This window comes from Euphorbia lathyris, chromosome 6, assembly GCF_963576675.1.
Source record: "Euphorbia lathyris chromosome 6, ddEupLath1.1, whole genome shotgun sequence".
In the NCBI taxonomy this organism is placed as follows: Eukaryota; Viridiplantae; Streptophyta; class Magnoliopsida; order Malpighiales; family Euphorbiaceae; genus Euphorbia; species Euphorbia lathyris.
The window spans coordinates 79234123-79248419 of NC_088915.1; the positions used below are offsets into that span (position 1 = coordinate 79234123).

At 39.9% G+C, this 14297-nt stretch overlaps 1 protein-coding gene, 1 long non-coding RNA gene and 1 pseudogene across 2 annotated transcripts; 2 read left to right on the top strand and 1 right to left on the bottom strand.

Annotated features, from left to right (window-relative positions):
• Positions 1–2433, top strand: part of LOC136232150 (G-type lectin S-receptor-like serine/threonine-protein kinase At1g11410) — a 22648-nt pseudogene extending 20215 nt beyond the window's left edge.
• Positions 2068–8701, bottom strand: LOC136232154 (uncharacterized). The gene is made up of 3 exons (XR_010690340.1): positions 8447–8701; positions 2396–2476; positions 2068–2207 (listed from the first exon to the last, which is right to left on the bottom strand). It is a non-coding gene; the product is annotated as an uncharacterized lncRNA (long non-coding RNA).
• LOC136232142 (G-type lectin S-receptor-like serine/threonine-protein kinase At1g11410) lies at positions 3689–8463 on the top strand. The gene is made up of 7 exons (XM_066021187.1): positions 3689–4998; positions 5156–5281; positions 5490–5695; positions 5842–6052; positions 6144–6381; positions 7856–8006; positions 8099–8463. The coding sequence occupies exons 1-7, from the start codon at positions 3726–3728 to the stop codon at positions 8333–8335; spliced, it is 2442 nt and encodes an 813-aa protein (XP_065877259.1). The 5' UTR covers positions 3689–3725; the 3' UTR covers positions 8336–8463.
• Positions 8702–14297: the final 5596 nt, after the last annotated feature.

The window sequence follows — 14297 nt, forward strand, 5'->3', positions numbered from 1 at the left end:
ATTTCTCTATTTGCTACAAACCGGGAAAATAGAATCGGGTTGCTGATGCTTTGTCTCGTCGAGGTGACGAAGGGGAATTTGCTGCCATTACATCAGTCCCTCATTGGGTACAAGGAGCTCAGCTTTTAGATGAGGTGAAACAAGATTCTTTTTTACAGAAAATTATATCTGACTTGCAACTTGATTCTAATCTACATCCTGGATACTCTCTTCGCAATGGCATCCTTTATTATAAGAATCGATTGGTTCTTTCTCGCCAATCTGCTTGGATCCCAAAGTTAATTGAGGAGTTCCATACCACCAAAACAGGGGGTCATTCGGGGTACTATCGTACGTATAGGAGGTTGGCTGCAAATTTGTATTGGGTGGGGATGGCTGCTGCAGTTCAACAATTTGTTCAGTCATGTGATACTTGCCAGCGTTGCAAGGCTAGTTCACTAGCTCCGGGAGGTCTTCTACAACCTTTAGATATTCCAGCAGTGATATGGGAGCATGTTTCCATGGACTTCATCTTAGGATTACCGAAATCTAGGGGTTTTGATGCTCTTTTAGTGGTGGTCGATCGACTGTCAAAGTATAGTCACTTCATCTTGCTGAAACATCCTTATTCAGCCAAGACAATTGCTGAGATTTTTGTTCGTGAGGTGGTTCGACACACGGGATTCCTAAGTCTATTCTTAGTGATCGGGACCCGATTTTTGTCAGTAATTTTTGGAAAGAGCTGTTCAAATTGCAAGGAACTCGGCTCAACATGAGTTCATCATACCACCCGGAATCTGATGGGCAGACTGAGGTCATTAATCGTTGTTTGGAGTCGTATTTGCGTTGTTTCGCGGTAGACCAGCCTCAGATGTGGTCATTGTGGGTTCCTTGGGCTGAGTTTTGGTATAATTCTACTTTTCACAGCTCTACCGGCATCTCTCCTTTCGAAGTGGTGTATGGTCGACAACCCCCTTCTGTGGTGCAATTCTTCCCGGGCGAAGTTAAGGTGGAATCTGTCCGCCAAGAATTACGGGACCGTGATGAGGCTCTACGCCAACTTAAGTATCATTTACAGAGGGCACAAGAGCATATGAAAGCACAAGCTGATCAACGTCGTAGAGATGTTAGTTTTTCTATCGGAGATTGGGTGTATTTGAAGTTACGTCCCTATCGACAAATTTATGTATCTCAACGCATCAATCAGAAATTATCAGCCAAGTTTTACGGGCCTTTTCAGATTGTGGACAAGATTGGTGTTGTTGCATATCGCCTTCAATTACCCGACTCTGCAAAGGTCCATCCTGTATTCCACGTCTCTCAACTCAAGAAGGCTCATCTTGCTCCCACCGTCGAAGCGTCACTCCCGTCTGAATTGGAATTGGAACTCTTATTATGTCCCTGAAGCTATTCTTGCCGGTCGTTCCATAACTAAATCGGGCAATACAATTCCACAATGGTTGATTTTATGGAAAGGGAAATCAGCTGAGGAAGCTACTTGGGAAGATGTCATTGTTAGTCAGTTCCCTCACATCCGTCTTGAGGACAAGAATATTCTTCCAGGAGAGGGTACTGATAGAGAATAGGTTTTAGCCCATTTTCCTAAGGGACCCAGGGTTGTTAATGTTTATTCTAGAAGGCAAAAGGCAGTTACAGCATGTACTGATGAGGTGGCACAGAGTTAGTTGCGGATTTGGAAAATAGGGCTGATTAGTTATATTGGCAGGGGTAGTGGGAGAGGAGGTAGTTATGACATTATTCTTCTATTTTGGCTCTTAGCAGAGAGAGGGAGATTTCCCTGGAGGGTGCTGTTAGCAGTCCCTGTTTTCTTTATTCTATCTGTTCTTATTTTCATTAGACCATATTAATATCAAATCTTCTTCTGGTTTTCTTCTCTTAATTTGTTCTATTATTCCACTTTCTTTGGGTGATTTCCATCATTATCCCATATAAAAAAAGCTTAAACTGATAGATAAAGTCGAGAAATTTATATTACCTTAGAGAATATCCATGACATGTATGATAGGTCTGGGAGCTGTGGAAAGAAGGAAGAGCATTGGAGATAGTAGATGAATCAGTAAGTGCAGAGTCAAACCAAGAAGGAGAAATAGAAAGATGCATCCAAATAGGACTGTTATGTGTCCAAGAATCAGCCATTGATAGACCAACAATGTCTGGTGTTCTTCTCATGCTCAGCAATGACACACCTCTTGCCTCTCCTAAGCAACCTGCATTCATTTTGAAGACAAATTACAACATTGAAGACCCATCAAGATCAACTACTTCGGGAGGAACAAATTCTGTCAATTCCATGACTGAAACTATGCTTCAACCTCGTTAACTATGTATACTAATTCATTGCTAAGGTATTCAATTTTCATATCTGGTATTATATATTATATTTGACACTACTTACAAGTCTTGTCTTGCATTGTGTATGATGGAGCATTTTGTAACCATGTAAAATTAACGAATATCAGGCAACGTTGTGTGATATCTGCAAACAAAATGCACCATTAGTTAGATCAAGATTAACACATTCAAAGATCATTATTGGAGCATCATGTTCATCATCCAATCAATGTTTCTACTTCTATCTAATTTAGAGGAAAATGTAAGTGATAGATAATTAGCCCAAAAGCAGAACTGACCATACAACTCGGAGAAGTAAAATTTATAGATGGTAACCTACCATTTACCAAAGTGAATATCTATAATGGAATCGTTTGTCCTTAAAACTGTTTACAACCTTAATAAGTACAAAAGTTCTCTGACATCCTAACAACTATTCGCGGGTAAATTGTAAAGATACAGTAAAATTTGGGGTCGGTTTCAAAAAGTTATTGAACTTCATTTTGTTTCAATAAAATAACTGAACTTTCCTTTTATTGTAACAAGTCATTTTGGCAATTTAGATAGAAAAAATCTGAAAAGTGGTATGAAAGTCATGTTTTGAAAATGAACGACTCTTACTTATGACGGCAACCACATGCCTGGGCCTCCAAGCATGAATCAAGGTGTGCCTTTGTGTTTTCAATAGGGGATGTAAAGAAGAGTATCAAGTGACAATGAATGGTTATTACTTTAGTAACATTACTTAGGTACTTAGGTTAAGACGTTAAGTATATGTTAATGTCTTTATGAAATATGAACATAACTTAGTATTTTTTACATTTATGATTTATATTATGTTTTTTATGTAATTTTGTTTTCTTTGTATGGTCATAAGTGAGTTTTTTTTTTTTTTTTATGCTTTAACTAGTAAAAGAGTATTCTTTTTCCGCGCATCGTGTTCCTCAGGCGAGCGTCTAGCGCCTTTAACAACTATGGCCACATAGTTTTCAAGTTGTACTTAAAAGTTCAGGACTTTACTGCAAAGTTAAGATGGACTTTATAGAAATAAAAAACAAAAGTTCAGGACTTTAATGCAAAGTTAAGATGGACTTTACTGAAAAATAGGATAAAATTTATTGACCTTTTCAAACGAATTCAAAATTCCATGGTAATTTTTATCAAAAAAAAAAAAAATTCCATGGTAATTTACCCAACTATTTACCCATATAATATTCAATGAAAAGATCATATCAGACAACAGTACAGGTCAATTCTATGGAGATGAAAAATCAAAGCACTCAGAAATTATAATTTTCATGTAAATTGTCAAAGCTGTATTCCGTTTTCCAAATGAAACCAAGTTCAGACATATAATGCAAGTCCATAAATGAAAACCTATAGAATAAATTACCATGGCGACCATAAAAGGTTTCCTCCTTTATTTGCTTCTGTTTCTTCATTTTCCATCACACAATTCCCTTGATAGCATTACAACAAATCAGATCTTCAAAAAAGGTGACCTTCTTGTCTCAAAGAATGGCAAGTTTGCATTTGGATTCTTCACTCTTCATAGTTCAATTCATACATATCTTGGAATATGGTTCCACTTCCTCGAAATTTCAGAATCATCTGTTGTGTGGGTAGCAAACAGGAATAGTCCTATCAATGGCCCTTCAGGGTTTCTATCAATTAACGAATATGGGAACCTCGTTCTCTATTCCGACCATTACCAAACAAGTACACTTTGGTCAACAAATGTTTCAAGTGAAACAACTGATTCTTGTGTTACTCAACTCTGGGATTCTGGGAACTTGGTTTTGCTACATGGCAGAAAGAGAAATCTTTTATGGCAAAGTTTTGATTATCCTACTAATATCTATCTACCGGGAATGAGAGCTGGTATGAGTAAGAAGACAGGCCTAGACTGGAGAATAACCTCATGGAGATCAGAAGATGACCCAGGAACCGGAGATTTCTCTATTCAAATAGACCCAAAGGGCATACTACAAATATTCCTATATGAGGGCTCAAAACGTCGTTGGCGACAACATATATGGCCATATAGGAGATTCTCTGATGTATACAATCTTAGTTATGTTGTGAATCAAGAAGAGGCATATGTGGTATTCCACATGAAAGAGGCTTCCACTTTCATAATACTGGTGGATAATGCAGGAACTTATGTGTGGTTAAGGTGGAGTGAGAGCATTGGCCAATGGAAAAAGTTTTGGTCAGCCCCTAAATATCCATGTGACTTTTATGCACATTGCGGTGCCTATGGTAAGTGTACTCTTAGCAATCCTGATGCATTTGAATGTTCTTGTTTACCTGGTTATGAACCCAGATTGCCAAGGGATTGGCATCTACGAGATGGATCAGGAGGATGTGCCAGAAAGCGAATGGAATCTTCCTCGTTGTGCAACAGCGGAGAAGGATTTTTGAAAGTTGAACATGTCAAGTTTCCAGACACTTCATCTGGAGCTCGGTTACGCATCAATATAAGCCATCCAGAATGTGAACGGAAATGCTTGAGAGATTGTTCCTGCTCTGCATATGCAAGCATAGAGAATAATGAATCAGGGAATGAATGTTTGACATGGTATGGGGAATTAATAGACACAGTGGATCAAATGGATAGTAATGGTGGATTTGACTTGTATGTTCGTGTTGATGCAATTGAACTAGGTATTTTAAATATTTTCTATGATTTTTTCAAAACACAGATCATAAACAGAACAAAACGTCTATGCTGCATAAATTGTCTACTTGTTCAAGCTAACCAAAAATTGCAAATTTATCTTTCTCCGACTTCTCTTGATAAATATTATTTCAATTGATGCAGCTGAAAATAGCATACACTCAAATATTATTCTAAGAAAGGGTTGGAAGATTCTAATACTTCCTATTACTTCAGCATGGGTTACAATTATCTTATTCATCTGCTTATGGATTAGGAGGAGAAAAGGAGGTAAGAAACCCATGAGTCTCCGCTCATCCATTTTACTGATAAAGTACACTATAAATTAACTTATTTAATGGAAATCATTATTGCTTTGAAGATGAACTAAGGCACATAGGGATGAGGGGGTTCGTCTGAAACTTAATAGATCTTCCAGTTTCATGACACCCACTTACAACGGAGATTAACCATTAGCTTTTAATTTTTTAAAGGACAGCAATAAACAAGCGACGGGAGAACAGACTATTGAATCCTACATCTGGTTCGATCTACTACAAAAATACAATAGTGGCAAGTGAGCTCGAGCAGGGAAGTCATCCCCAAGATATATTATTTTTTGACCTCAACATCATTGTCACAGCCACAAATAATTTTTCTCCAGCAAACAAACTTGGCCAGGGTGGTTTTGGTATAGTTTACAAGGTAGTTTGCTCATACAATATTTAGATACTCCATTATATGTGCTTGATCTAGTTCTTTCATGGTGATCTTTAGCAACAAGATGAGAAGTAGTTCTAATTGATCACACAGAGAAAACTGATTCTTCTAAATTCTAATAATTGGTTCAGGGTCAACTATCTGATGGGAAAGAAGTTGCTGTAAAACGATTATCCACAAATTCAGGTCAAGGGATAGAAGAACTTAGAAATGAAATCATGCTGATTGCAAAGCTTCAGCACAGGAATCTTGTGAAGCTTCTAGGATGCTGCATTGAGGGAGGAGAACATATGTTGATTTACGAATATCTGCCAAACAAATCATTGGATTTATTTATCTTTGGTAAGTACTTTTTCATGTATTAAGTTATCTGAGTATTATTACCTGTTTAGTTATAAACTGTTAAGAGTAACCGTAACAAATCTTTCTGTAGATCAAACAAGGAGATCCATCTTGGACTGGAGGAAACGCTTCAATATATTAACTGGAATTGCTCGTGGGATCTTATATCTTCACCAAGATTCAAGGTTGAAAATCATTCATAGGGATCTAAAATGCAGCAACATTTTACTAGATGCAAACATGAACCCAAAAATTTCAGATTTTGGCATGGCTAGAATATTCAGGACTGATCAAATTCAAGAGAAGACAAACAGAGTTGTGGGGACATAGTAAGTATGAACTACACAATATTTTGTCAATGTGAACCTTAGTTATTAAAGGCGCACCTGGCACATGGCACACTGATAGAAATATCAATATGAGAAATGAACACACACAAGGAAAGAACTGATGAACTGTATTAATTAGGATCTCCAATAAGAAAAACAGGAAAACAAAGGAAATACAGGAAATGAGAGTGAGACCTAACGATCCCTACTCCCCCCTTCTCTTCTACGAAGAGACTAATACCAGAAACAAAATAATAATTCCTGCTTACTACTACCCAGCACCCCCTTAATAAACCCACACACCCATCCAAGTAAACTAACGGTATTGTACTATTGCCAGGTTTCCCTTTTTGTCTCATTAGGGACAGCTCATGCGTTCTCTTCCCCGTAATGGACTCCCATGCCCCTTTTTTTCCCTTTTCCTTTTCTTGTATAAACCTTCCATACATAAGGCCTCCCATTAGGATCAGTAAATATCTCATCGGGCCCAGTATCATCCCTGTAATTAGGCCTATCATCATTTCTATCACACACCAGGAGCAGGCCTTAGCACCATGACACCCCATGGCACATGTAATTTTGCACTAAGGGGCAGTTGCCATAGGCGCACCAATGCAACTTGGTGACATAGCGGCAGTTTTATGGGTTTTTTGACAGTTACATATCCGGAACAAGTATTCTGAAGGGTCCAACAACAACAACAACAACAAAGCCTTAGTCCCGAAATGATTCGGGGTCGGCTAACATGAACCATCATATAAAACCGTGAAAATCAAGTCGTGTCAGCGACACAGATTCGCTCCCTCCACTCCGTCCTATCCACTACCATATTTTCCTCAATTCCCAATAAACTCATATCACTCTCGATCACCCTCCTCTAAGTTTGCTTAGGTCTTCCCCTACCCCTCACCACTACATCCCTTTGCCACTCTTCGGTTCTCCTAACCGGCGCATCAAGCGCTCTACGTCTCAAATGAGAAAAAAAAAAAATATTAAAAAGGAAGAGAGAGATTATACGTTTGAATTAATTAGAAGAGGAAGAGACATTTAAAAGAGGAAGCAACATAGTCTTATTTTAAGAAGAAGTTTAGTAGAACAAAACACACAAAACGAATTCAAACAGAAACAAAGCAGCCAGGGGGAATTCGAATTCAACAGGAGTGATGAATTTGGAGAGTTTTGATCAGGAGTAGAACTTAGGATTTAGTATTCAAATTTATCTTTCTAACATGGAGTTTATTTTGCATTTTAAAACTTATTTATGCTTAAGAATATTGTCATGATTTAGTGTCCATTTCATTTTTATGTTAGTTTTATAATTTTGTAATTTTTGTTTTTTTAAGTGCATCTTGTCTCGCTATGGCACCCATAGCGCTTTAGTGCGCCATGCGTCTTTAATAACTATGATGTGAACATCCACAAATAAAGCTTGGAATACATGTAAAGTTTATTTTTCAACAATTTTGTTCTTCAGTGGCTATATGTCTCCGGAGTATGGATTATTTGGAAAATTTTCAGCAAAATCAGATGTGTTTAGTTTTGGGGTTATAATGTTGGAGATTGTGAGTGCCAAGAAGAACAATGGCTTTCACGAAGAGGATCCTTCCTTGAGCTTGATAGAACATGTAAGTGATGGAAACTCATAGACATTAGACACCAATCTATACATCTATCACTCAATTTTATTCTCTATATGCTAATGCTATAAAGCATACAGGTGTGGGAACTGTGGAGACAAGACAGAGGAATTGAGATTGTTGATTCATCACTGGAAGGGTCATATCCTAGAGATGAAGCCATGAGATGCATTCAAACTGGGCTTTTATGTGTACAAGAAAATGCAGAGGACAGACCAACTATGGTAGAAGTAGTCCTAATGTTAGGGGGCGAAAAGGCTCTTCCCTCTCCAAAACAACCAGCATTCATTTTAAGAAAATCTACCAATAAAAGATGAGAATGCAGCATGTTCTATTAATGAACTCACAATTTCCAGTATGGTGAGTCGCTAAAATTACGGATTGAATTCGTAAATAACTTTCTACTTCTAGGAGAAATGAAAACTTACATTGTCGATTCCAGTTTGGAATTTCAGAAATCCTGCACCAATCGCTTCGTGCTTGCCCGAAATCCCTTCGTTTTCTTCCCTCTCCGTTGATTCTATCCTTGTTCTTGCTCCCGGTGTCATTCGAATTAGAATAGAAACCGCGAAAGCCGCATTACAGTTACTTCGTTCTCGCTTAATTATTTTTTATAATTTTATTATAATTTTTTGTAATGGATAATTTTATCATCATCATCATCATTTTCATCATCATCATCAATTATTATTTTTATAATAATTTTTATTTTAATTATTTTTTTAGAAACAGTAAAAGAGAAAACAAACAAAAAAACAACTAATCTGAGATTAGCCTAAGGAAGCTAACCTCAATTCTATCCTCTAGAAGAAGAGAAAAGAGAAAAAATGGGGGATCAGAAAGGGTGGTAACACCTAACATCCCATCATGGCCTATCGCAGCCAAGCGATCCGCAACTCGGTTCTGCTATCTGAAAATGTGACTGAACTCTAAGATCTCAAAGGAAGAACAAAGCCTTTTAATAGCTTTGATAAAGTTGCGGCTATTAAGACCCATATCATGATTCTCAGAAATCATTTTGATGGCCTCAATGTTATCAGACTCCACAGAAAGCCTCTTAATCCCAGCCTTTTAGCAAGTTTGATACCAGAGAGAATACCCAGAGCTCCGCTGAGAAGGAAGATCCCAACCCCAAATTCTAGGTGAACCCAGAAAGCCAGGCGCCCCCCGCATCTCTAAGAACACCTCCGGCAGCAATCTTACCATTGATGAGGCAGGAGCCATCTGTATTCAACTTCACAACCCCCTCTCTCGGCCTGCTCCATCCCACGAGAAGGACATCACTAATCTGGGAAGACCTGGCAAGGGACTCTCCTTTGAAACTCTCAATAATAGAGGAGAGTTTTTTCGAGAAGAACTCATCTAAGTTTGGCCTAAACACAGTTTTATTACTAAAAATCTCCTCGTTTCTCCACTTCCAAACTTGATGACAGATAATAGCAAAGAAAATGTCACCATGCTCCATGTAAGACAGTAACTTTCCACTAATACCATCAGGGAACCAGTCATTCACAGAATGGGCCATGAAGGAAGAGAGAATATGGTGTGGGAGAATTTTCTTCCAAACCTATTTACTTTTAGAGCAATCCCTAAGAGCATGGCACAAAGTTTCAACATGGCCTCTGCATCTACTGCAAGCTCTTGAGTCCGCCAAACTCCGTCTGTGCCTATCCGAATTAGTAAGCAACATGTCCTTAACTCCCAGCCACAGGAAACTCCTAATACGGTAAAGGACTTTGAGGGCCCAAATGGACTTCCAAAAATCCGAGGGAGGATCGGACCTGTTGAGGGTAAAAGCTTCAAAGGCAGATTTGCAAGAATAAACTCCATTATTAGTCAGCGTCCAGCAATGCCTATCCATGTTTTCCTCTTGATTACTAACCTTCACTCCCCGAATTCTAAGGAGAGTCTCTAGGCTAAAGAAGGTATCAAACTTTGACCAGATCCAGTCCCCCTCAGAGTCCACCACATCGGCAATCCTCCAGTTACGGATATCACTAGGCGGGGGGGAAGTACAAACATCTACTAATGGTTTATCCCCAATCTAGGTGTCAAACCAGAAACTAATGGTCTTACCATTACCCACCTCCAGACCAACCCCCAAGCAGAACTCTGCAAACACGGCGCTAAGCCCTTTCCAGAGGAAGGAACAATTGACAACTCTCTCCTTAGGGCCCCCGAAGATTTTGTCTTTCCGATACTTACCACAAAGAAGGCGAACCCAAAGGGAGGAGGGGCGTTGCAACATACGCCAAAGGAGTTTCATTAATAAAACTTTATTATTTTCCTTAGCTTTCCTAATGCCCAGACCACCAGAATCTTTCGGCTGACAAACCTCACTCCAAGGCACTAGATGGATCTTTCTTCCCTCCGCAGCTTCCCCCTATAGGAACCTACGGTTAATCTTATCAAGATCATTAAGCACAAGATCCGGAAGCTGACAAGCCTGCATGATGTGATTGGGAGCTACACAATTAACTGATTGAATTAACGTGAGGCGGCCAGCGAGAGAAAGAGTCTTGGCTTTCCACGTGGCACACTTCGTATTGGCTTTATCCAAAGTATCTTTAAAGGAAACTTTAGACACTCTCTCACTGTGGAGGGGAATACCCAGATACTTCCCAAGAGAATCAGTAAGAGGAATACCAAACAGATCACTTAATCTTTTACAAACTCTCGGATTCATATTCTTAGAGCACATCATCCTAGATTTCTGGATATTAAGTTTCTGACCAGAGGCCGAACAAAAACAATCAAGAATATCCATAATGACACTCAACTGCTCCTCATTACCTTCTAGAAAGATAAGGGCATCGTCTGCAAAGAATAAGTGAGTCACCTGGGGACAGAAGCTATTGATAGCCATCGGGTGGAAACTCCCATTATCAATTGCATCTTGAATCGGGTGAGATAACCTCTCCATAGCAATAACGAAAAGGAAGGGACTCATAGGATCACCCTGATGGATTCCTCGGTCCGGGGAGAACTCCTCCGACATATCCCCATTAACCATAACTTGAAACACAGGAGAATATATACATACCTTAATTAACCTTCTCCGGCTGTTCGGGATTCTAGCTCTCTCCAAACTCTCCATCAGGAAATTCCAGTTGATGCGATCATAGGCCTTCTCCAAATCCAGCTTCAGAGCCACAATGCCTTTCTTCCCCTTTCATCGTGTGGACCATCTCTTGGGCAATCACCACATTATCCATCATTTGTCTACCAGGCACAAAACTACCCTGATTCTGACAAATGATCACCAGAAGAATGCCCCGGATTCTATTAGCCACAATCTTTGTAACCGTCTTATAAAGAACATTACAAAGACTGATAGGTCTCATATGCAAAAAGGAAGAAGGCTTATCAATTTTAGGAATTAGAACCATGGGGGTTCTATTTACCAGCTCAATATCCTTAGAACCATTAAACACACCTATGATAAAATTATAGATACCCTCCTTCACCACATCCCAATGCTTATGGTAAAATCCAACAGGCAGACCATCAATCCCAGGAGCTTTAGACGCCCCAATGCTGAAGATGGCTTGGTCTATCTCTTTTCGGGATATAGGTTGAAAGGCATCCTGATTGCTTTCCTCACTGATCAGAGGAAAGGTAGCAACAGAGTGAGCCCTCTCTAGCTGGACAGGTTCCTCTTTGAACAGATCCTTATAGAACTCCAGGGCCAATTTCTGAATCACCTCATCTTCATACACCCAATCACCATTAGAATCCTTAATGGCCTCAATTCTATTCCTCTGCCTTCTGATCATGGTAGACAGATGGAAGTACCTGGTATTACGATCCCCATCTCTAATCCAGGACTTTCTAGATTTCTAAAACTAGAGAAGCTCCTCCTGCCTGAGCACAACTTCCAGCTCCTTCTGAAGGGTTCTAAGGAGGCCATCCAAGCTGTGATCAAACCTCACCTCCAACCTACGCTGAATGCCCTCCATCCTATTTAATAACTTATTTTTTCTTCTAATAATATGCCCAAAGACATTTCTATTCCACCCCAGCACATTATTCCTGAACCCTTCAGCAGCATGCATGACATTCGAATGAGGTTTCCAATTCTCTTGAACGAACTCCTTGAACTTAGGATGGGACTCCCAAGCCAACTGATACCGGAACGGTCTCTTACCCCTAGGACGGTTACCTCTTAAAAGTCTAAACAAAATAGGACAATGATCCGAATGATGGAACGGGAGATTTAACACAGAACTCTCAGGGAAAGAAGTCTGAGCTACAACATTAGCGTGGACCTTATCCAAACAAACAAAGGTATTGTTACGTTTCCAAGTGAATCTATGACCAGAAGCCCCCATATCGGAAAGCCCACATAAATCCATACTATTCTTGTGGTGAAGGCAGCGATTAACATAATGATTGGAACCCCCTCTCTGATCACTCATAAAGGCGATATCATTAAAGTCACCCGCTATAAACAGGGCTCAGAAATTCTGACACTCATAGAAAAGAGAACCTCCCAAAGCCGTTTTCGATTAGCTAAGATAGGGTCAGCATACACAAGGGTAATCAAAAAAGGCGTATTACCGGAGATACTCATTTTACAGTGAATAAACTGCTTATCTATACTAATAATATCAAAATGAATCCGATCTGGCCTCCAGAAAAGCCAAATCCCACCAGCCCGACCAGTTGCCTCTGATCTAATACAGTTCCAGTTCTTAAACTTCTTAACCACCTCATCTGCTTTATCTCCACTAATCTTAGTTTCCAATAAAGCAAAACAAGAAGGATTAAACTGTTTAATAAGATCATTAATATGGATATGGGTAGCTTTGCTAGCCGCACCCCTAACATTCCAACACAACAAATCCATCGAAAGGAGGAAAACTGACCGCACCAACCCACCTAAGCCAGGTATTTATTAGGGGCTCCTGAGAGCCTCACCGAGGTACCCGCATGTCCCCTCTTCTCTGTCAGAACCAAAGATTTCTGGATGCTTTTTTGTTTACCCTTTGGCTTTTTCAAGCTAGGTTTATTAACTCCCATTGATTTCCCAATCCCAGAATCACCACTAAGAGTAGGAATACTAACCTCATTTGTCTTCTTCATCCTTCGAGCAGCCAGATCCAGGGTTCCCCCCTGGGCTTCATTCTTGGAAACAAAGAGGGGATTAACAGATTCAACCACCTTCTCAGAAGGTTCAATAGACTCCAGACCTGGCATGCTAAGATCCATATGCTCATCTCCCTAGTCAGGCTCTTGAGCTTCCTCAATAGTCAAGGCCCCAAATCTAGATCCAGACCTAAAGGCTGAGCTGGTTCCAGCCTCCTCCCTAGCTTTGGGGATAGGCTTCTCCTTGACACTAGGAATAGCAATAGGCTTAGATAGAGAGGATTTCAACTTACTGTTAATATCAGGAGGATGATTCTGCACAACTGGAGGTTGTGTTCTACGACGAGCAGTCCTTTTAGCCACCATCCAGGGACCAAAGTTCCCTCTATTCCCCAGGCTCCCTATAGTTTTACTCACACTATCCTCAACAATCTCCTTAACAACACTCTCCCTTTTAGGACATCCCTCCTAAGAATGACCATACATGCCACAATCATAACAAATGTTATGTAAGCCTTCATACTCAATAAAGAACACCTTGTTTTGAACACAAAATTTTGACAATAAGGGTTTCGCAAGATCAACATCCACACAAACCCTTGCAAACTTGCCCCTAATGGCTCCTATAGTAGTTTTATCCACATGGTGGACCTTCCCAACCATACCTCCTATTTTGCTGAGAAACTTATCACTGTAATACTCAATGGGAAGGCCCGGGAACCTAACCCAAGTCAAGATCCTGTTAACAGAACAATCATGAGGATTAAAATTTGGAACCCAAGGCCGTAAAACCAAAACATGGTTGGAAATAATATACGGGCCCCCCTTGATCACAGCATTATAATCCTCAACTTTAGTAAATTTGATGACGTAGTAGTCATTTTTCAGGTCAGTAATACTGACTTTCCCTTTCCTAGCCCACTGGGCTTGAATCCTTTGGGCAAAATAGTTAAAGCTAATTCTCTTCCCCAGCACCGTAACTATTAAGGACACCTTCCACTTTTCTCTAAGTTGATGCTTCTCTGTTGAGGACAGTCTAATAACTGGACAAAGAGGATCATCCTAGGCACCCTCCTCCTCGTCAGAATCAGAATACAGATCCTCAGAATCCCCTACCATCGCCACTTCCTCTATACAAGGCTCCTCCTCAACCACCCCCATAACCGTGTCTTTCCAAGAACTTTTACCTAT

Coding starts and splice junctions, on each gene's coding strand:
- LOC136232142 (XM_066021187.1), top strand. CDS start 3,726: ATGGCGACCATAAAAGGTTTCCTCCTTTATTTGCTTCTGTTTCTTCAT. Junction 5,696..5,841: donor GTTTTGGTATAGTTTACAAG/GTAGTTTGCTCA, acceptor TAATTGGTTCAG/GGTCAACTATCTGATGGGAA. Junction 6,382..7,855: donor AACAGAGTTGTGGGGACATA/GTAAGTATGAAC, acceptor TTTGTTCTTCAG/TGGCTATATGTCTCCGGAGT.